The following is a 22,242-nucleotide window of genomic DNA, read 5'->3' on the forward strand; positions in this document are numbered from 1 at the left end:
CCTTCTCTGTTGGGTCCGATGTTTGAGTCGTGGTTGGGTTGTGGGTCCGGTGTTTGGGTCGTGGGTTAGTGGTGGTTGTGGTTTTTGGCTGTGACCGATGCTTAAAGGGGTTGTGGGTCGTGGTTGGGTTGTGGGTGATGGCGTGGGTCAGTGGTGGTTGTGTTTTTTGGCGTGGGTCACATTGGGTTTTTTTTTTTTTTTTTTTTTTTTTTTTTTTTTTTTTTTTTTTTTTTTTTTTCCTGGCTGTGACCGGTGCTTAAAGGGGTTGTGGGTCGTGGTTGGGTCCGATGTTTGGGTCGTTGGTCGTGGTTGAGTCTGGTGTTTGGGTCGTGGTTGGGTTGTGGCTGAAGTGGGTTGTTGGTCGTGGATCGATGAGCTGGGTTTGGATTGGTGGGCTGGGATCGGTTGATGGTGGGTTTGAAACGGTAAATCTGTTGATCGATGGGTGGATCGGTTGGGTTGATCATCGGTAGCTCCAATGGTGGCTCCGGTGATGATTTTTTTTTAATGGGTTTGCTCCGGTGGGTTTCAAATAGGCGGCATGGGTTTCTGATCGGTGGCTTGGGTGGTGGGTGTGGTGGCCGTTGTTGGCTCTGGTTTGATGGTTTGTGTGTGTGTGGCTCTGTTGATGGGTCTGTGTGTGTGGTTCTGTGTGATGAACCGGTGCTAGAGGTTGAGGGAGGCTGAGGAAAAAAAAAAAAACTATTGGAAAGCCTAGGAAAATGGAACTGAAAAAAAGAATCGGTTAGAAAGAAATAATAAAGAAAGATTAAAGAATAATATTTTAATAAAAATAGAGTTTTAGGATGTGGGAGGTATTGTAAAATGGGATGGTATAAGTAATAAAGTGACCTTTTGAGATGGTAAAATAAAATAGGATAGCATTCTTTGATGCTGATGCTCTTATTTGTCAAAATAATAAAGTTCGCATTTGTTTTGTTCACAAGGCATACGCTTTATTTTTTATTTTTTAATCACCACAAAGGATAAGTTTAAGATAGAACAATCGCCAGTCCTCGTTTTGAGGAAAGATGCATTGTTTGGAATAATCTTAGGATGCTAGCTAACATGCATGATTTGCCTTGGGCCCTTATGGGAGACTTTAATGAAGTTTTGTCTGAGGATGAGAAGTATGAGGGGAATCCAATCTGTCAGAGAAGGGTTAGGGCTATTAAGGAATGTATGGATGACTGTAACATGATGGACCTTGGGTTTTCAGGCCTAAAATATACTTGGACAAATAAAAGGGAATTGGGTAACTTAATTCAATGCAGACTTGACAGATGTTGGGTAAATCCGGGTTGGAAAGAATTATATCTGGAAGCTAACGTCACCCACTTAGCCAGGGTAAATTCCGATCATTGCCCTTTACTGCTTAATTTGAATCCAATTTTGGGGTCCACTGCCGACAGGCCTTTTAGATTTCAGACAATTTGGCTGAGCCACAGTGACTTTCCAACTGTTGTGAGGGATGCTTGGGCTGGTAGGGAAGAGAATTTAGCTGAGGCAATTACTAATTTCATGACCAAAGCTCAAAGATGGAACAGAGAAGTGTTTGGGAATGTTTTTGTAAGAAAAAAGAAAATTTTGGCCAGGCTATTAGGTACTCAAAAAGCCTTAGCTATCTGTCCAAATCATTTTTTGATTAATTTACAAGAGCAATTGACTGAAGAGTACAACTCAATCATCCAGTTAGAAAAGGAGCTGTGGGCTATGAAGTCCAGAACTAATTGGATCATTTTGGAGGAGAGGAATACTTCTTATTTTCACATATCCACGCTCCACAAAAGAAGTAAGAATAAAATTACCAGTGTTCAAAATAATGAGGGTGAATGGTGCCATAATATTGAGGAAGTTAAGGAAATTTTCAGTACAAGTTTTAAGAAGCTGTATAAATCCGAACAAGTGTTTTGTCCTATTGCCCCTCAATGGAGATCGGATTAGTGTGCCAAGCTCAGTCATGAGGATGCTGTTAGTATGGAAAATATACCTTTGGATGGGGAAATTTGGAATGCTCTCAAATCAATGAAGCCTTACAAAGCTCCAGGTGTTGACGGGCTTCATGCTAGTTTTTTCCAGAGGTTCTGGTTAGTGGTGGGGGCATCGGTCAAAAGGGAAATCAAAGAGGTGTTTATGAAGCATAAAGTTCTTGAGTACCTTAATCAGACCCTAATTGCTCTGATTCCTAAACAACCTAGTCCTGAGACTGTCAGCCAATATAGACCCATAAGCTTTTGCAACACGATTTACAAGGTTATTTCAAAAATTATTGTTTTGAGGATTCGTCATTTGCTACCTTCTTTGATCTCCCCAATGCAGATAGCTTTTATTGAAGGAAGAAGGGGTACAGATAATGTCATAATTGCCCAAGAATTAATTTACTCTCTTAGGAAGAGGAAGGGGAGGACAGGGTTCATGGTTGTGAAAATTGATCTTGAAAAGGCCTATGACCGCCTAGAGTGGTCGTTCATTAAAATGGTGCTTGAGCATTTTGGGTTTTTGGAGAATATGAGGTTGATAATGAGCTGTGTGTCTTCTACTACCACAGCTCTATTGTTCAATGGAAGCAAGCTAGAGTCTTTTCAACCATCAAGAGGAATTAGGCAGGGAGACCCCATCTCTCCCTACCTATTTTTGTTTTGTATGGAATTTCATGGAGCCCAAATCACTGGTATGTGTGAGGATAGAAGGTGGGATAAAGTGAGGGCTTCTAGAAGTGGTCCGAGCTTTTCTCACGTATTTTCGCTGATGACTTGATGCTCTTTGCTAAGGCAGACTACAAAAACTGCAAAGCTATCATTGAAGTTCTTGACAATTTCTGCCACCTTGCTGGGCAGAAAGTTAATTATACCAAATCAAAGATCCTTTTTTCTTCCAATGTAACTAAAGGAAGGGCGAGAGGCATTTGTAGGAGATTGGGCATTGCTGCAAGCACCAACTTAGGTAAATACCTTGGTTTTTCCATCATTCACCAAGGAAGAGTGGGGAATGCCTTTAATTTTGTGGTTAATAAAATGCAAAGTAAGCTGGCTGGCTGGAGATCAAAACTGTTATCAAAGGCTGATAAGTTGGTTCTTGTTAAATCATTCGCGGCTCCTGTGGCAGAATATTATATGCAATGCCAATCGCTGCCTGTTAAAGTTTGCGATCAAATTGACAAACTAATAAGAAACTTCCTATGGGGTTCAACTGAAGAAAAAAGGAGGTTGCATCTGGTTAGGTGGGAGATTGTGACACTTCCCAAAGAGCTTAGGGGCTTGGGGCTGCATAATATGAGGGATAGAAATAGTGCATTATTAGCTAAGCTTTGTTGGAGATTAGCTTGTGAACAGGAAGCTCCTTGGGCAAAGATGCTTGTGGCTAAATATCTCTCACCCAGCAGATTGTCTGAGGAAGGTAATAAACAACCATGCTCTTCTATTTGGGCAGCTTGTAAGAAGGGTGGCCCAGTCTATGTCAAGGGGCTGAAATGGTCAGTGAGAAATGGGGAGAAAGTAAAGATCTGGAATGATTTTTGGTTTCCTTTGGGTCCTTTGAAAACTCTAATTGAAGGGCCTTTAAACCGGGATGAAAATCTCATTACTGTGAAGCAATGTTTTGATCAAAATCATGAATGGCAAGCTCAATGCCTTTCCTTTGATTTGCCTGAACATATTCTCAGTGTCATCAAAGCTACTCCGCTGTCATGCAATCCAGAAGCAGAGGATTCACTTCAATGGGCCTTTTCCAAAAATGGTTTTTTCTCTTTGAAATCTGCTTACTTATTGGCAAGGGGTTTAAACCCTTTGAACCTTGATACTATTACAGTGGATTAGGTATGGAAAGCTGAAACTTATCCTAAAATTCAATTTTTTCTATGGCTTTGTCTTCACAATAGCATGCCCACCAGGGAAGTTTTGGGTTCAAGGGGTTTAAGTCTTGATCCCATTTGTAACTTATGTCATCAAAGCATGGAAACAATTGATCATCTCTTAAGGGGCTGTTGGTTTGCTCGAGATTTTTGGCAGCAAATTCAGTTCCCAATTTGCATGAGGGAAACTTTTAATTTACCAGTTAGTAAATGGCTTGAAGTCAACTGTAAGGCAGATATCAACTACGGTAGAATGGGCATTCCTTGGAAGATTTTGTTTCCCATGGGAGTGTGGCAGCTATGGTTGCATAGAAACAACTTTATTTTCAAAACTGGCAAGGTGAATTGGTCATGTTTCAGGAGAAGTATTAAGGATAGTGCTGAGTTGTTCTCTATTGGGTTGAATGCTAAACTGCCTAAAGCCAAAACTGTTGTTGCTATGGGGTGGGAGAAACCTTCATTGGGTTGGATGAAGCTTAACTCAGATGGTTCTGCTCTAAGCAGCCTTGGACATGCAGGTGGGGGTGGTGTGATCAGAGACCATGATGGGAAATGGTTGAAAGGTTATGCTCAGCCACTTGGTAGCACCAAGAACTGAATGGCTGAACTATGAGCTCTTAGGGATGGTCTTTTATTAGCTAAGGAAATGGGGCTACATAACCTCATTATAGAGTTGGATGCTTTAAGTGTTGTTTTACTCTTGAACAATAATACCACCAACTTGACTTTGGAACCATTGCTAAATGATTGCAGGAACCTGGTGAAAGAGATTCCCAACATGCAGATAAAGCACATCTTTAGGGAGGCCAACTAATGTGCTGATGCAATAGCCAAACTAGGTGCAAGCAGTGTAACTTCTTTTGTTGTATTTTTGCATCCACCGCCTATTGTGGAAAGAATTCTAGCTAATGATAAAGCTAGATTGTGTTGTAACAAACTTGTTAATTCCTAGTTTAATACTATTTCCTTATTGACCACAAAAAAAAAAAAAAAAACATAGAACAATCTCTTTTTCTTTAATTCTTTGCAACCATAATATTAAGGCAAGGTATAAATGCCTCAAACTCATTGAACGAATCTCTAAGTTCCCATTAATCAGAGCTTCAAATATATGTCCTGCAACTATGCCAAAATCCAGTTTGTCCTCAAAGTTATAGCATACAGAGGCAACTCACCCAACCAAACCCTTTTCAAGCTTTCACTGGCATTTATCATTGGTTACAAAAGAATATTCACATCAATTGGAACCCAATATTTAACAATAGATAAAATTGAACAGAGACAAATGTTATAAAAATGTGAGATGTTTTTAGTAGACAAAAACGGGAAAGTAAGGCCCGTCATCTGTGGAATCATCTCTACGGTTGTCTGGCCGCTGCCCAATCACACAAACTACATTTTTCCAAAGAACAGATTTTTGTTACAAAACCTGTTTCCGAAAAAACAAGTATAGTAATCAGGCTTTCAATGTACGCACTGTTGCTTCAATGAGAACACAATAACAAAGTGTTTTCTCATATCAAACACAACAAATGCACAAACAAAATGTTAATAAAAAAACAAAATTAAATCCAAGGGGCTTAGGGGGCTCATATCAAGTGTAAAAGATTTGGATCTGTCATTGTGGGAACAAAAAAGACCCAAATCGAGAAAAAGAAAAGAGAGAATAGAGACACGAAAGTTTCAGATGCCAAAGCCTATTAGGCGGCACCTTTGGCTCTTTTCAATCTTTTCTCCTCCAAATCGAATTGGGTTTTTCGTTTTTTCCTTGTTTGGTGGAAAATAGAATCCCACTCGAGCCCTCTCTCTTTGTAATCATAGCCCTAAACCCATGAAAAGAAGTGACTGTGTTTAGGAATATATGGATTATGAAAAGCTTGTATGAGGGTTTTGGTTTTGGGCACAGAGAAGAGAGAAGACCGAGGAGATTGAGATTGAGATGGAGAGGAAAGACATTGTAAGTAAAGTTAGTATTTATAGGATCGTTTTCTAGGGTTTTACGTGGTTACCAAACTCGACAACCTGCGGCGGGCTTAAAAGGCCAATCCTGGTCAGGTCGAGTTTTAAGCTCAGCTCAATCTGGGCATAAGGGCCCATTGGGTTTGAGAGGGTATCTCATAATTTATAGACCGATGGCATGCAATCATCCTGTCACAAAAATCAGCCTGAATTTCAAGTCCAACCCAATTTGGGTATGAAGCGGACCGGTTACCGGGTTTCACAATTGAACCGGCAGTTAGTGGCTTCCCTGCTCTCTTATTTGGATTGAAAGAAAGACAAAAACAAAAACAAAAAAACAAAACTTCCCTTTCTTTCTCTTCTTTCTTTTTTATCCCTTTCACGAATTGCGTTTTGCTAGAGATATTTTTTTTAGAAAGATTCTCCATTGGATAAAAAATGAAAAAATAGAAAGAATCTAAATAAAAACGCATACATGGGAAATGGTCTCCACTACTTTTTCATTCAGGGGAGGGATCAGTCTCATTACGGCGAGAGGTGCACCTAACCCACCTACCCACTCGTCAATCACGGTGTTTAGCTGACTTGCACTAATGGATCCCTATTGTATTGGAATTAGGCGCCCACCTTTTTCATGTTGTCAACTAATCTTTTTAATGTTCGATTCTACTTTATGTTAGAACATTTTTGTGAATGCTATTCTGATTTAAATGGCCCAGTGTCCTGTGTTAGGAAAGGCCTTCGCATTCCTAATCCGGTAGGGGGCCGGACGACTTTGTTTGCCCTAGCTTGGCGAATCGCACCCCCACGCAATGACATTGTTTCTACGCCCCTTATCGTGTAAAAAGAGGAGGTACTTCATTCAGTTCATTGATAATTAATTCAAATTCTTAGCCTAATATTGGTAGATTCTTGATAATATTACTTTTTTTTTAAAGTTATTAAAGTCTTAAATTTTTTATAATATGAGTGATGAATTTATTTATATTTGCTTCCTCTTTAGGTAATTAAATATGTATAGAGGATGGACCGTTTGTAAAGAGCACTAGAAACAAATTCGAATTATGCATTACATTATTTACAAAATATCTCACATTATATAATAATTGAATGTAAAATGCTTTATGTTTCCTTTAAAAAAAATTTAAAATATTTTTTTATAAGAAATTTAAAATACTTTTAAATAATAAATATAGATAGCTTAATTCTAAAAATATAATATATTGTATCAACCATGGTTTTAAAAACTGGACCTGACCAACCGGTTTAATCGGGAATTTGGCATTAATTCGGTTTGATCATTCACAAAAATCGAAAATTAGCGAAAAAGTAACCTCTCCACCCAAATCAACATCAAAGTGGACTAAAATGGACCAAACTAAATGAAATGGATGGAATGGATAAAGTGGACTAAAATGGACCAAACTACGGAATGGAACGAAATAAACCAAAGTGAACTGAAATGGAATGAGTGAAATTAGTGAATGGAATGGACCAAGGGGACCAAAATGGACCTAGTGGACAGAAGATTGAAATAGACCAAGTGGACCAAATGGACCCAACTAGAAACTTGATTGAATGGACCGAATGGTCCAAACTACTATATTAATATAGCTCAATATGAGCATGATAACAATAATGTCAATAAATACTACGCGTCATCTTTTAGATATTATATAGATATGTAATTCAAGTCTTCTTTTAGATACTATATAGATATGTAATTCAAGTGTTACTTAAACAACATTCAGTCCTATAGGCTATATCTTCTTCGTCCTAAATTGTAAAAATTTTCAAAAATCTGAACTGAAGACAGCAGCAAGTGTGGGAAATTAGCTACTGGGAAAGACGTGTTCAGCTACCACCAAAAGTGTAGGCTTTAATCATGTTATCTTTTGTATAGTTAAGATAACATATCATTTGCACTTTTTTTTTTTTTTTTTGGGTGTTAATACGGCAGATAATTTTATCGAAAAGAAGTTATAGTTGTTGTACATCATTTGCTACAATTTGCTCAATGCTTGGACGGGTATTCACCATCCAAACTAAAGCCTGATAAACCCTAGCAAACTGTGCCAACTCAAGTACAATCCTATTACATTTTCTCTGTGCAGCACCAAATCAACAGCTTTTAAAGCAATGTAAAGTTAAATACAGTCAAGTATTGGGAAATTCATCACTAGGCTAAATGTATCTACTCTTTTTAGACATTAATGTCTGTTTCAGCTCTGTTAACTGTGGCGTCAATTTGTCTTCTATCATATAGTCAACCAGTGAATGATGCTTCTGCTACCTCTACTTGTACCTACAGGGCAATCAAACAACATTTGTAAGAAAATTTACAATCTTTTAATATAAAGTCATGTAAAGGAGGGCACAAGAAGATGAGCAAGATAAAAGCTCAAAAAATGGAGGTCATGAAAATAAAACAAGATGTGTGGAAGTGAGTGGATGACCATAAAGAAATCATCTTAAAGCAAAAAGATCATAATACGTGAAAATGATTATAAGAAATAGCAACTTAGAGACCAGTCCACAGCGAGAGAGAGAGATACATTAATATCTAGGGGCATGAAGATATCATGCAAGATTAAAACGCTTTCTTTTAAGAACTAGGTGGAGGGTGAGGTCTGGCTTCAAGACACGGTAAGTGTGCGTGTGATTACTTATTAGTTATTACAAATAAAATAAAAGCAAATGTCAACTCAGAAAGGAACTTACAGACTTACAGTGTACAACCGACATTAGCGGCGTTTTCTTTTACGCTTATGAGTCTTCAATTGCTTGATTAAGTATTGAATGATTTCTTTCATGCTGGATCTCCTTTCCTCTTTTAAGTTCCAAATTTCTGGTACCGCATACCTTCCACTGGCATTGACTTCATTTATTTCCAGCAGTGCTTTGGTTACAGCCTTGTATACATCCTCACCCCATTCATTCCTCAACTCTCGCAAGTTTTGGTCATCTTCATCTATTTGTTCCTGCATTTCTTCGCAATTAGTGTCAACAGTTCCGTACATAACATACATGAATTATTAAGAAGGCATCAATAGATACCATGTAAAGAAAAAAATTCACTTTTATTCTAAGCATTTGAAAGGAATGATAAGGGTGTCTAGATGTCTCAGAAATTAAATTGATCCTTAATTTGGTTCATGTCCTTATTCTGTACATTGACAGCTCCATAACAGAAAATGGTAGCCATAACAAAATTGATAATAACAAATTTAAACAGTGGAGACCAGTCATCATGATGGCTACTTATTTCCACATTGACCCATTGTGGAATTCCTACTTTTATTACAATTTGAGCAGGCTATAGGAATTTTTTCAAAGGGGGTCATTAAGAAACTTAAATTAAACAAAATTTAATAAAAAAAGAACTTGAATATATATAGTTATCGAAGAAAAAAAAAAAACACACAAATACATGAAGTTTTACAAATTCCTTCTATGAGTTTTCATATTTTGAAATCGTTTCATGATAATTTATTATTAGTTATCATTATCTATAGTCAATATAAGTATGACCATTTTATTTTGTTAAGTATGTTTTTTTTTTTTTGAATGTAATTGTGGTTATATATTTGTCATTGTTTTTATAAAAATATTTTAAACTAAATGACAAAACTCAACCCCACTTGCAATGTATAATTATTAACCCATATAACCACACTCATCCATACATAAAAAATACACTAAGTTGCCGTTTGATTGTGAAATAAGCTAAAATGTGATCAGGGTGTGCAAAATTATTTTTCAGAGTAAATTAAATTAGTAAAGCAATATTTTATATACATAAATATATTTTTTTTTCAAGTCAGAGGTTGATTAGAACCCCCTGAAGTGTATGTGCAGCCACCCCTGAATTTGGGGTACAAAAGGACCATTGAATTTCCATGGGACATACAGAAGGTGCTCTCATTCTTTAAACCCTTATAAAAAGCCATATATTTAAGTGCAATAATGATTTAGTCATTTACTTCCATATGTAAGTATGATTTAATGGAAACATCAATTATTTTGCATATGATTTTTGCCCAGAGTTGCCTATTTTTTGATATTATCAAGCCGCAATTAATTGAAAGGTCATTAGGAAAGTTAAGGTTCCTAAAAGAGTGGCATTTTTTATGTGGACAGCAGCTCATGGTCAAATTCTAACTTTGGATAATCTTATGTTTCGTGGTTGTCCTTTGGTGAATCGTTGTTGTATGTGCTATTGTAATGAGGAATCTGTGGATCACCTGTTATTTTTTTGTCCTATAACTCATTCTTTGTGGACGTATATGCTTCGGTTGTTTGGGATTGATTGGGTCATGCCAAGTTTAGTTGTGGACTTATTATTTTGTTGGTATCATTGGCTTGGGAAGCATAATTCTAATATTTGGAATTTGGTTCCAGACTGTTTAATGTGGATTATTTGGATTGAACGGAGTCGGCGTTCTTTTGAGGATACTGGGAAATCTGTGATTTAGTTATTAGATTTATGCCAACGGACCCTCTTTGATTGGTCTCGGTGTTGGGGTCTCTCGGATTGTTCTACTCTTATGGATTTTCTTGTCTATTAGAATAGCTTAGTGGCTGCTTGTGTCTTTTTGTTTCTTTTTACTCTTTGTTCACTACCGTGAACTCTTTGTATTTTTCTTGCTTTTCCTTTTTCAATAATATTTTCTTCTTACTTATTGAAAAAACAACTAATTGAAAGGTCACAAAGGCTTGAAAAGGTGAATGAACATACTTGTGGTTCACCATTTAGCATAACAATCTTGAAGGGCTGCCATTGTGGATTTCTTAATCTTTCTTGCCATTTTGAACATAACTCAGCAGATATCTTCTTCCAGTCCATACCAGGGAATTTTTGTGAGCACATATGTTGAAAAGGTTTCCAGTCAATCTCGCCCATTCTTTTTATTCCCAGATGTGATCTCCCATTCAACATATCTTGCAAGCTCTGCATGGTGGAACAGACAGGAGATCAAGCTATTAAGCATCTGTATTTTTTTTTTAATCATGTTTTGAAGGTGGAACTAGCAAAAAGTCAGAGGTAGTTGCCAAAAATAACAAAGGCAAATTGGTTGCATTTTTTTGTCAACAGTATGCAAAAGATGAATGAATAGAACCATACCTCCACTGTTTCTTTGCGAGCCTCTTGTAGCTCTTGGTTAGTCGTACGCTCTTTAACCGTCAGAACACAGTTAAGACTTTCTAAATCTTGCATTGCATCTGTCTTTTCATCTAATTCCTTTCTCAAAGTGTTGATCTGAGCATGTAAATTATTATCACATTCTACAGTATTTTGAGCTAGCAATTTTCCTTCCAACTGCATGAGTTATAATCAAATTTTGATGTTAGCTTACCAAAAATCATCATCAAGTTAATTATAAAAGGAATTCAAGAAAATACCGTGATTAATATTTAGTTATTTACACAAAAAGAAATTGCATAAAATTAATGAAAAGGCTGTTGAAAGTGAAAAACAAGAATTTTCACTGGCACACATGCAACTCTTCCAGATCAGCATGGATATAAGGCTGCAGATATATTTTACATGCCATTACAGTCATCCAGCACCCCAAAGATATTGACAACCATGAGTAAAGCAGAGGACATTACAGATTCAAGTAGATAACAACATCCCATGTATCATCGAGCGCATCAACCAACCAATTCACATCATAAAATATTATTAAGAAGAATGAAAAATTTGAAGAAGAAAGATTCTGTGAAGCATACACTTGGACCTATTTTGTTAGAGACAGTGTTTCCCACGTTTCATGAGACAGTGTATGGTTGAGACATCAATATGTTAAAAGAATTCCTTCTAGTTAGCCAATGTTTATAGATACGGAGTAGAATTGTGGAGCAGTTACAACTATCTGTTAAGATTAATAAAGAATGCTTTAGCTTCTTCTAGCTGAATGCTAATATTTATAGCACAGTTCATGCACATTCTTTGACTTTTCTGTAATAACATAGATAGAATGTAGGTTCCAAGCAGATGCTGGGACTAATCTGGCTATTTCAACCCAAATTTTAACCACACTGCTTTTGACATGACAACAATAAATAAGGAATAGTACAGTAAGCTTCTCCAACGACATGTTTCAGAAAAATAAGATACCTGCATGCAACTTATCTATTTCATTCACCAGTAGTTTAACATATGCAGAGGACTCAGAGTACTTGTGCTCCATTTCCAGCAAACTTTTCTGTTTGGAATCAATCTCCTTCGTAAGCCCCACAACAAGTTGGCGGACAGTAGCCGTTGTCTCATTATACTTATGCTCCATCTCCAACAACCTTTGGTTCTTGTAGTCAATCTCATTTGAAAGACTCACAGCAAGTCTGCGCACTTGATTTAGTTCCTCTTCGTTCTTGTCGTCTGACATTTGGACATAAATTTTGAAGTTGCCTGCAACATCAGTCAAAAACAGGATTAAGCAAATAGAATCATCAGGTGAACTAAAAGTGTCAGATTTAGTACTTTATCCATCCAGAAAATTAATAATTTTTGCATATATACAACAACAATGACCAAGCTTTAATCCCAAAATTTTGGGTTCAACTATAGATATTCAACAAAGTAGTCAAGATTGGCCACACGTATGTTCTATTCTATCCAAAGTCATATAATTTGTGGGTATATGTATCCTAAAAAATAATATCAACCATGAACTAAAATTATATGGCTTTTACAACCAATTTATACATGTGGAAATCAGAAACTCACCCTCCACCCATTTTGGTGGGAAACAAAGCTGCTTGCCATTTGAGCTAGAGCTCATTTACAAGTTTTAATTTCCCAAACACCATAACCAACATCCTTTATAAATTGATGGAACTTATGGAACAGTCATTCAGTATATCTTAATTGTTTGTGTATTTCACAAATGAGAACGTCCAACTTAGCTGAGAGAGTCCAAATATTTCAGCTTGAAAAGAGACATAACTAAGGTGATTTAGGTTCATGAATAAAGAAATCTAAATTAGCAAATCATTTTGGCTAAATAACTAATCGTAAATTTCTTTAATAAAGACATACCAAAACAAATACATCCAAACTATTACCAAATCGTAATCGTAGAAATCATGATCATCATCATATACAACAAATCAAACCACATTCACTTTAACCCAGTCAAATAAAATGTGAAAGCAAAGATTCCGAAGACCCAAATCTTCCAAAATCCCCAAGAAAAATGAAAGCACTAAAAAACCCCACTTAAAAAACCCATAGTAGTAAAACATATATACACTTCCAAATCACACATTTTTTGCTTAACAAAACACAAACTTTTTCTTTCTTTATGGGTAGGTGGTCCATGCATACACTCACTTTTCTTGTGCTTAAGTTATTATAAACATGAAAACCCACAAAAACTAGACAGACTAATCAGAATGTACATAAATCACAACAATAATTGGAAACACAAACAACAATCATGGATTGCCATTGGACCCAGATCTCAAAACACAATTTTTAACATAACACAAGCCAATTACACCACACCCAAGTAAAGGAAAAGAAAGACAAGAGACAATAAAAAATACCAAATCTGATTGGCAATTATGGAGAGTGAAAAATCAGGAGCTTTGCAATGTGAGAGATTCGTTAGGATCAGAGTTGCAGTGAAGACTTGCGGTGCAAGGAAGAGGTGGTAGGGAAAAGGTGGCAGTGGCACCTAACATTGGTGGTGGTACCGAAATGCAAAGTGGCAATGAATCAGAAATGTAAGGTCTTTCCGTTGGAAAGCACTTTGTGAAAATAGATATGCGGGGACCACTACACTGATATGGTGGATTTTGTTTACAGTTTCGATAAATGGTATTATTTGTAAGTTTACGTGAAAGGGATTACCCACTAAACTAACTTTCATATGATTAATTTTACCCTTAAGAAACAATAAAATTTTGAAAATAAGTAGTATTATTCGTAAGTTTAAATGAAAGTGATTATTGGCCATTCACCCCTTGACCTCTTTAATGATAAATAGTATTAAGGTGTGTTTAGATACCGCTTATTTTGTTGAAAATGAAAAATTATTGTTGAAAATATTATAGATAAAAGTAAAAGTTAGTTGAAATAAAACAATGAAGTTTATGAATAATGCCAAAAAGTGCAGTGTGGCTCATGAATAATAGTAAAAATAAGATGAATAATTAAATAATTTTAATTTTTCATTTCAATCCAAACGCACAGTTATTGTTTTTTTATTTTCCATCAAAAACAATTTGCAAAATAAGTTATATTTGTAAGTTCAATCATAACGATAGAGATGTAAGGTTAGTGATCACTTCCCTCGAATCATCTAATTCTCTCCATGTTTTAGTTAGATGTGGAACACAAAAGATAGCATTGATTTACTTGTATGAAAATTTAAGTTTTTCAAATATATGATTGTATTTCAGATTAGGATTCTTTTCATTTGATTCAATCTATTAATTCTCTCGTTATCATAGTTAAATAAGAGATTTGAGATTCAATCTTCCCTGCACCAAAACATATTGGTGTCTTGATCTGATAATTAATATCATAAACATCATAATTGGATACCATAGATTAAAACTCTATATATATATATATATTTTTTTTTTTTTTTTTAAAATCTCGCATTATCATTAAGTACCATTTTTAAATGGGGTGGCACACCTTAAGTTTAACCATAGATTCCGATAAATAAACTCTCTCCAGATCTAAGTATTTCATTGATCATATAGTCGTATCTTTAAATTTAGAAATCTAAAGGCAGCTAATTTATACTCATTTTAAAATTATCTTTCGTATTTGTTTTTGGTATTTAGTAGTATAGAAATGTAAAGATACCGAAATATATAAGACTTTCTTTTCTTTTTTTTGAAAAAAAAAAAAAAAATGAGACTTCTGCAACAGAAAATTTGACATTTTCAACGGGCAATGTTTTTTGCTTTAGGTTGATGGGCGAGTATTTTCTTATAAAAGTAACATTAAGACTAGGGCATTTTAGTAAAAATAAAATTAGTTTTAAATAATTTATTTTAATTAATTATAAATTTATTATAGATATTATAAATTTTATTACATAAACCTCACAAACTGATGTGTTCACTTTTAAATACAATACAAAAATAATTAAAAATTTTAGGGTTATTGATTTAAAAACAATTACATCTATTATCATGATAATTTTCAAACTTTGAAGTTTTAACATCTCACTAGTCGGAAACACATGTAATGCGTGATAAATGTTATACAATTATTTTATAAGAATCTAATGTAAAATTTGTAGGTTAAAAAGTGTTTATAAGTATTTTCTATTTTTTTTAAGTTTTATGTAATGGAACATATAATGTATATTGCTTTCAACAACAATACATAGTGATTGTGGGTGTGACAAACCAGGGAGCCCATACCAATATATATGTTGGGCCAGGTGCCCAATCCAAAGAAGAACTCCTCCTCTGCTAGGCAAGGCCGAGGACAAAGGGGACAGTTTGTTATTAAGAGTGATACTCTGGACCATTCCATGGAAGAGGATAAGTATTAAGAAGGAAAAGAACAAAGGGAGGCCTGAAAATATCTAAGAGAAAGCTGCTACTATTACATTAAGTGCTCTGCAACTAACTGAACCCTGCTTTTCAGCCTTTACAACCACTCCCAACGACTTTGGGAAGGGGCTAATGGAATAAATATCATCACTATCAACCTAAATCTACACGTGGACGGTGGAAATGGGAGGAAGATATTATAAAAGAGGGGGGAAGGACTGGTAAGGGGGGAGATAGATGAAGAACGAGTCTCCTCGGATTTTATCCGAGGACGTCTCTTCCTAGTAAATTTATGTCATCTTTCTTTCTTTATCACCCAAATTTATTGGTTATTCGTCTGATCCGCTAAGGTCCAAGTTTCCAATCCATTCTCTACAAATTCATTGTATTTGGCTCATTAAACCAAGACTCCATACAATTTGGGCTTGGGTTCCAAAATAGAGACCCTACAGTGATATATGTGTACGTGTAAAAAACATAATTTAATAAAAAAATTTAAATTACATAACTATAACATTGTTTTATATAAATGGAGAAAATGTTATTAAAATGATTTTTTTTTCCAAAATATATCATAATTGATTGACAAATTTGAACATATCAAAGAATATTAACCAAAAATGTACACTCACATTCCATGGAACACATACATTAACTATTAAATTATTATATAAATTTAGAATTGTAATTTTTTTTTTTCATTTCAAATATAAGTATAATGCCTATATTATTGAAGCCTGGATTTTAAAGTAATCTTTTGAGTATTTATCATTTTTATTGCTTTTTTAGGGTTCATATCTCTAATTTCTAATGTCTATTTTGTATTTACTTTTTAGTCCAAAACTAAAAAGTTTGGCCCAAATAGAATAAAATTTTCACACTTTTCAACCCAAAATTTAAGGGGGAAAAAAAGAAAAGAAAATTTGAGTCCAAAATTAAAAAGGCAACCTACCAAAAAAAATCAATTAAAGGCTCAATTAGTTCAAAATTGACCGAATTAATCTAAAGTGGGACCGAAATGATACGGTAATGTGCATGACATTGTTAAAAAATCTTTTTTCCAGCTTAACTTAGGTGGTATAGTTTTTCCTATGACTAATATATTAATTTATAAATACAAAACAAAAAATTAATTTATTTTGTAGTTTATAAGACACCAATCAAATTCATTATCACGTTAGTTTGTAAATTTTCATAGTAAAATTAGTAATAGATTTAGCATTGTCCTTTTCTAGCACTAGTATGATTTGGAAGACCATATGACTACAGCATAAGTTACAAGCAAAATATCATACATATTCAAGCCTCAAAAGCATATTTTGTGATGTAATGGGACTTGATCAGATACATTAGTTGCAAAAATCCATCTTGTCGATGCTTTACAGAGTAGTGCTCAATCTTCTAGTTAGATCAAACAATTTGTGGGGTTACTAAGAGCTCTCAAAGTTTCTATCTTTGTAGAACTTGCACTTTGAGTAGAGTGAGTAGTACTACCACTGCTAGACTAGATATCATTGTCATTATCTTCTACGCTTAAGAGGCTTGAGTGTCTTCAACTCTTCAATCATGTTCTTAATTACCTCTTTCAAACTGGCTTTTCTTCCCTCATTGAAGTTCCAAAGTTCTGGAGGTACATAAGACTTGAGTGTCTTCAACTCTTCGATCATGTACTTAATTACCTCTTTCAAACTAGCTTTTCTTCTCTCATTGAAGTTCCAAAGTTCTGGAACTACATATCTCCCGCTTGAGTTGTAGTCATTCAATTCCATCAATGCATCAGCTACAGCCTTGTACACTTCCTCGCCCCATACACTCCTCAACTCCTTCAGCTTACTATCACCTTTATCTATTACTTCCTGCATTTCAAAGAGTTATAAGTCACAAAGTGAATGCAAATACGATTCAGCAAGTAATATTAAAATATCTAACATGAGTTCAACCAATTCATTTTGTTATAATGGCAAAGACTGCTTTGTCCATCAAGCCATTGGGACAGTCACAATGCTAATTCATCGCTGTATAGAATGTTCCGTTTTCAATTTTATAACTATAAGATTGCTGATGAATTGGTTATAAAACATCACTTGTGTTACAATGCTTTGGAATTTAAAACTGACTTTATTCATTTTTCATGATTTGAAGAATTGGGCACCCTATAATAAGAGAAAAAACATATAATAATTCCATTTATTGAAGTTGGCCTTTATTCTGCAAGGAAAAATCATCATACTGTTTATTGTAATAGACAAAACCAATGTCCCTTACTACTTCCTTGACAACAATGCCCTGAGATATTTTTATACAAGAAACATCTCAGGTATCCATATTGAACTTTAAACTATATGAAAGAAGAAATAAAAAGAAGGTAAAGAAAAGTACCTGCAATTTTCCATCAAGAAATTCTGTTTTGAAAGGATGCCAAATTGGATTACTAACATTGGCTTGCCACAGTAAAATTAGTTCTTCTGCATTTACCTCCCAACCATTAGGGAATTTTTTTAAGCACACATCTTTAAACAGTTTCTCATCAACCTCACCCATTCTTTTGATTCCAAAAAGGTCTTGGTCATTCCAAATATCTTGCAAACCCTGTATGGCAAACACAAAGACATCACTTCTTTTTGTTTTTTTTTTTTTTTTTTTTTTTTTTTTTTTGGAGAGGGCAGATATTAGCAAAACAAAATGGTAGTTGATAATATACATAAAAAGTTGAGCATTTTCAGTAAACATTAACCATGTGCAAAAGAAAATAAGAAAAATCTTACATTTATCAATTCTTTGTGAGCATCTTTCAGCTCAAGGTTACTCATATGCTCCTTAATTATCAGAGTTTGGTTAAGGGTGTCCATGGATTGCAACTCATCCACTTTTTCCTCCAGTTCTTTTCTCAGGGCATCAATTTGGATGGTTGATATGTAGTCGTGTTTTGTAGAGCTTTTAGCTTTCAACTATAGCAGTTAAGATGTTAGCTTAATGTAAAAGTATTGTTGGAGTTGGCTCACAACAACTATCAAGTAAATGGCAGACAAAGTTCTGGCAAGAACCATATGGAATTCAATCTAAACAAGTTCCAGCTAGAACTGCATGGATTCTTGGAATTGAATCCAAATTCTAAACTGGGCAACAAATAATGGCAAAATATGCACATACAACTGTAATTTGAATACATTTAAATTGTTCCATAGCAAATGAAGGAAACAATACTTGCAGATGACAAACAATGCATATGAATTATACAAAAGGTTGATATGTTGTTCAAGTAATCCTATAGGCTTAACAAAACAAGAGGACTAGCTTTACACCGTAAAAAACAACCAACCTTGGATAATATTACCAGGACCTTATGTTTGGCATTGCAAATGGATAGAGCCCATATATGGCTACAGTCATTCATAAGGGATCATTTACAAAGTTTCATGTCACCTTTTCCCTCTGAATGAGTAAACTTTTTCGCTCCAGATCAATCTGGGCCTCTCGCTTCTCCAATTCTTTAACTCTTCGGCGACAAACTGTGTCTTCTTCATTTCTAAAGAATTTATTATTAAGTATGAGATAAGCACACATGTTCTAGCATTTCAAAGTGCTGCAAAAGATCATGCTAATTCAGATTAGTCAGATCTCATAAAATAGAATTAAAAGATGCAGAAGAATTGTAGAAGACAGAATCTAACAAAGTTTCAATGCAAGATATACAACTGAAGCAAAGGTAGTGCTAAATTGACTGAATTTCACAAGGGAGTGAGAAACAAAGCCACAGATTAAAAGTGTAAATACCAACCATGAGGGTAAAGAGGCAATGCGAATCATAAGGTTGCAATTCTCTCAAGTATTCAAATGGAGTTTACATGCTGGACTAGTTGATATTCAAACATGATTTATTCTCCCATTTCACATTTAAGTTCATTGCAATTATTATAATACTAGCAAAGAATGCATTCACAAGCTTAATTAAAACTAGACTGCCATTATATACCAATCAACCAATCCTTCTGCAGATTCAGCAATTTTTTATAACATAGACACCATTAAGCTCACTCTTTCTAGACAAATTTTCACAGGTATAGTTTGTGGGGGTATAGCTTGGTTGCTTGAGTCTTGCTAGAGTTGCAAAGTTGTTTTTTTTATCCAGAGACAGGATTCCCATTTTGAACATATTAAAAGCTTTAGTCCCATCCCAATGTGTGAACGATAATATGAATATGTCATAAGTGATATAACACAGGCATGCAGCAAACAAGAAAGCATGGATTCAACCCATTCAATTTTTGGATTGCATATGCATAATGAGGTAAGATAAGAATAAATAACTTTGAAGCAGGTGGAATTTGAAACGAATTTGCTATTAATGAAGTGTAACATACCTTGAGAGTAAGCTCGCTGCACTTGCTGCAGCTTAGCTTTCTCCTCCATCATCATGTGAAAGGTCTCATCTAACTTGCTCTCCATTCTAAACAATTTTTCATTCTTGACATCAACTTCCTTGGCAAGGCTCACAACAAGTCTGCGTGCTTTTTGCAACTCTTCAAGAATATAGTCATCCATTTAAACCTAAAATATAACGTGCCCTCAACATCAGTGATACAAATACAACAAGATACATCAAAATTCTAGAAATATAAATAAACTACTTCGTAATCAGCAAATACAAGGAACAAAGGTCACTTATCCAAAGTGAAATTCCCTTTTAGATTTACATCTCTAATGGCCTGTTTGGATGGAGGGGAGTAGAGTAGTGTTAGCTAAAAATAAACTAATTTTGTACTAAATCTAATCTACTCTACTCTACTCTCCCTCCCTCCCTCTTAATTCAAACAGACTATAAATGACCCAGATAATAGTTCCAGCAACTGAAGACAAACAACTATAAGACAACTAGACAAGTCCATGAGACCTTCATGCAAGCTCACCAGATCATATGCATAGCACAAAACATTCAAAGTAGAATTCTGATATATTAAAACCCTTTAGCATAAAACATTTAAAGTAGAATTCTAATTCATCAAAACCCTTCAGCATAAAATATTCAAAGTAGAATTCTGAAATTTTAAAACCCGATCCCATAACTCTTGCATTTTTTCTCTATTTTATAAATTCAATTCCTTTTTCTTGTGCTCTGTTAAACAAAGCAAATATTTTCATTTCAAACTCATCTGTTCAAATACCTGCCCATTGTTTTATTATGATTATTATTTCCCAACTTATATAATCAACATTATATTCTAGCACTAATCACAACTAGGAAGTACGAACACAGGTACAGATACAATATGGTGACACAAGCAAATTTTGAAAAATTATAACATGACACAGGCGGTACACAAGTACAGCACCCCAAATGAAGCATCCGTGCTTCCTAGGATCACAGTGGCCATAATTATAAATAAATAAAAATAATAGTGTTGATCCCTTTAAATTCAACTATTCAAGAGGCTAGAATCTCCAAGAAGCAAATTAAGCTTATTATCTCCTAAAATGAGAATAAATGTATAGTATTATGTTATAAAAACAATACAAATGTACAATTCACAATTTGTTTTTTTTTTTTTAATAATTAAAATTTAGGTCTAAAGAATTCAAAATTGTATGAGAATGTTTCATTAAGCTTAGTAAAATCTTACAACAAAGTATGATATTTAATTAAAATTTACATAATGTACAACAAGTCGAAATGAGACATTGAATTAAATTAAGAGAGAACCATATAGTTCCTTAACTTTTAACACTTTCTTAACACACACACACACACAAATGCATGCTTCTACATCCCGCATATTAAAGTTTTTTATGGTTGAATAAGAGATTTGAGATTCAATCACTGTTTATACCAAAAACTGATTAATATTTTAGTCTGATGATATGATAAAGAGCTATCATCACCATGGGTTGAAACTCTCTAAAAAGATGCGTGCTTGAACATAGGTATATATAAATGTGTATCTATGTTGAGCAAAGGTATATACACTAAAGTCCACACACTTTCTAAAGCGTCTTTCACTTGAAGAGTATTCCAAAAAAGAAAAAAAAAAATTAAATGCAAATGTTTATCCAAGGCCATGGATTTACTTACATGATCAAGCAACAAAAACTGAATAGCGGTTAAAAACAAATAAACACTCATTTTATAAAATAATAATAATAAGTAGAAAGTAGAGTAACTGGAGAAGGAAGTGAAGAAAGTTTCACTCACAGTCACAGATAAAAAGAAAAGAGAGTAATGGCGGTAGCTAAGCCCTATATGTAGCCATTAGCCAGGCCCATTAATATTCATCACCTTTTTTTCTCTCCGAACATGTAAAAATGATCCACGTATCATGCAATGTATCACGAAACTGAATGAAAGATTTTTATGCATTCATGATTCAGCAAAGAAATGAAACAAAATCTCTTCTCAATAAAAATTAAAAAAAAGCAAAGAAATGAGACATGTTTTTTTTTTTTTTTTTTTAATTATTATTATCGTTTATATGATACATAATCATACATTCTTCGTGATCGTCTTTTTTTTTTTTTTTTGGGTGCACATGGTCCATGGACTGGACTTTTCAACGTTTTTCATCATGGTAACAAAATTTTAATGGAGGGAGGTGAAAACTAAGGTGAGTCCCAATAAATACTATAAGCATTTGAGGTTAGGAATATCATTAATTATATAACATCTCTCTCGCATTTTCCCAATTAATAAAATAAGTTCTTACTGATAAGCAAAAAAGGTAATTTTAATGGTGAGTCTAGATTAAAATTAATAACAACTTGTTACATAGGATTTATTGTGAAATTATTGTGGATGTAAGATTACTCATATGTCTGCACTTTTCAATTGGCTTGATAAATAAATTTTTTACTCTAATTAATGGGTGTCTTTAAGCATTTGTTAATGAACAATTTTTAAAAAGTTTTAATATCATTTT

General features: G+C 34.4%; 2 protein-coding genes, 1 long non-coding RNA gene and 1 other non-coding gene across 9 annotated transcripts; all 4 read right to left on the reverse strand.

Moving 5' to 3' along the window:
• Window positions 1-5,144: 5,144 nt before the first annotated feature.
• Window positions 5,145-5,291, reverse strand: LOC115958716. Its single transcript, XR_004084638.1, has one exon. It is a non-coding gene; the product is annotated as a small nucleolar RNA snoR143 (small nucleolar RNA).
• Window positions 5,292-7,758: 2,467 nt separating this feature from the next.
• On the reverse strand, window positions 7,759-11,157 carry LOC115955036 (factor of DNA methylation 1-like). 2 transcript variants are annotated; one of them, XM_031073066.1, is made up of 4 exons: window positions 10,935-11,157; window positions 10,548-10,760; window positions 8,531-8,790; window positions 7,759-8,114 (listed from the first exon to the last, which is right to left on the reverse strand). In XM_031073066.1, the coding sequence occupies exons 1-3, from the start codon at window positions 11,133-11,135 to the stop codon at window positions 8,554-8,556; spliced, it is 651 nt and encodes a 216-aa protein (XP_030928926.1). In that variant the 5' UTR covers window positions 11,136-11,157; the 3' UTR covers window positions 7,759-8,114; window positions 8,531-8,553. The 2 variants fall into 2 exon arrangements, with proteins under 2 accessions (XP_030928926.1, XP_030928925.1); XM_031073065.1 differs by having other exon boundaries at window positions 8,539-8,790; window positions 10,935-11,156.
• A 773-nt stretch (window positions 11,158-11,930) lies between these two features.
• LOC115955037 lies at window positions 11,931-13,686 on the reverse strand. 2 transcript variants are annotated; one of them, XR_004084012.1, is made up of 2 exons: window positions 13,361-13,686; window positions 11,931-12,221 (listed from the first exon to the last, which is right to left on the reverse strand). It is a non-coding gene; the product is annotated as an uncharacterized LOC115955037 (long non-coding RNA). The 2 variants fall into 2 exon arrangements; XR_004084011.1 differs by having other exon boundaries at window positions 12,852-13,686.
• A 2,853-nt stretch (window positions 13,687-16,539) lies between these two features.
• LOC115955034 (factor of DNA methylation 1-like) lies at window positions 16,540-21,696 on the reverse strand. Of its 4 annotated transcripts, none has more exons than XM_031073062.1 (6): window positions 21,522-21,696; window positions 19,696-19,882; window positions 18,758-18,917; window positions 18,100-18,282; window positions 17,714-17,923; window positions 16,540-17,190 (listed from the first exon to the last, which is right to left on the reverse strand). In XM_031073062.1, exons 3-6 carry the CDS (start codon window positions 18,896-18,898, stop codon window positions 16,855-16,857), a joined length of 870 nt encoding a protein of 289 aa, XP_030928922.1. In that variant the 5' UTR covers window positions 18,899-18,917; window positions 19,696-19,882; window positions 21,522-21,696; the 3' UTR covers window positions 16,540-16,854. The 4 variants fall into 4 exon arrangements, with proteins under 4 accessions (XP_030928922.1, XP_030928921.1, XP_030928924.1 ...); XM_031073061.1 differs by having other exon boundaries at window positions 21,402-21,696; XM_031073064.1 differs by having other exon boundaries at window positions 18,654-18,860; window positions 21,402-21,695.
• Window positions 21,697-22,242: the final 546 nt, after the last annotated feature.

This window comes from Quercus lobata, chromosome 8, assembly GCF_001633185.2.
Source record: "Quercus lobata isolate SW786 chromosome 8, ValleyOak3.0 Primary Assembly, whole genome shotgun sequence".
NCBI lineage: Eukaryota > Viridiplantae > Streptophyta > Magnoliopsida > Fagales > Fagaceae > Quercus > Quercus lobata.

Coding starts and splice junctions, on each gene's coding strand:
- LOC115955036 (XM_031073066.1), bottom strand. CDS start 11,135: ATGCAGTTGGAAGGAAAATTGCTAGCTCAAAATACTGTAGAATGTGAT. Junction 10,761..10,934: donor CTCGCAAAGAAACAGTGGAG/GTATGGTTCTAT, acceptor TCCACCATGCAG/AGCTTGCAAGATATGTTGAA. Junction 8,791..10,547: donor TGCTAAATGGTGAACCACAA/GTATGTTCATTC, acceptor GAAGAAATGCAG/GAACAAATAGATGAAGATGA.
- LOC115955034 (XM_031073062.1), bottom strand. CDS start 18,898: ATGTGTGCTTATCTCATACTTAATAATAAATTCTTTAGAAATGAAGAA. Junction 18,283..18,757: donor TACTCATTCAGAGGGAAAAG/GTGACATGAAAC, acceptor TAACTGCTATAG/TTGAAAGCTAAAAGCTCTAC. Junction 17,924..18,099: donor CTCACAAAGAATTGATAAAT/GTAAGATTTTTC, acceptor TTTGCCATACAG/GGTTTGCAAGATATTTGGAA.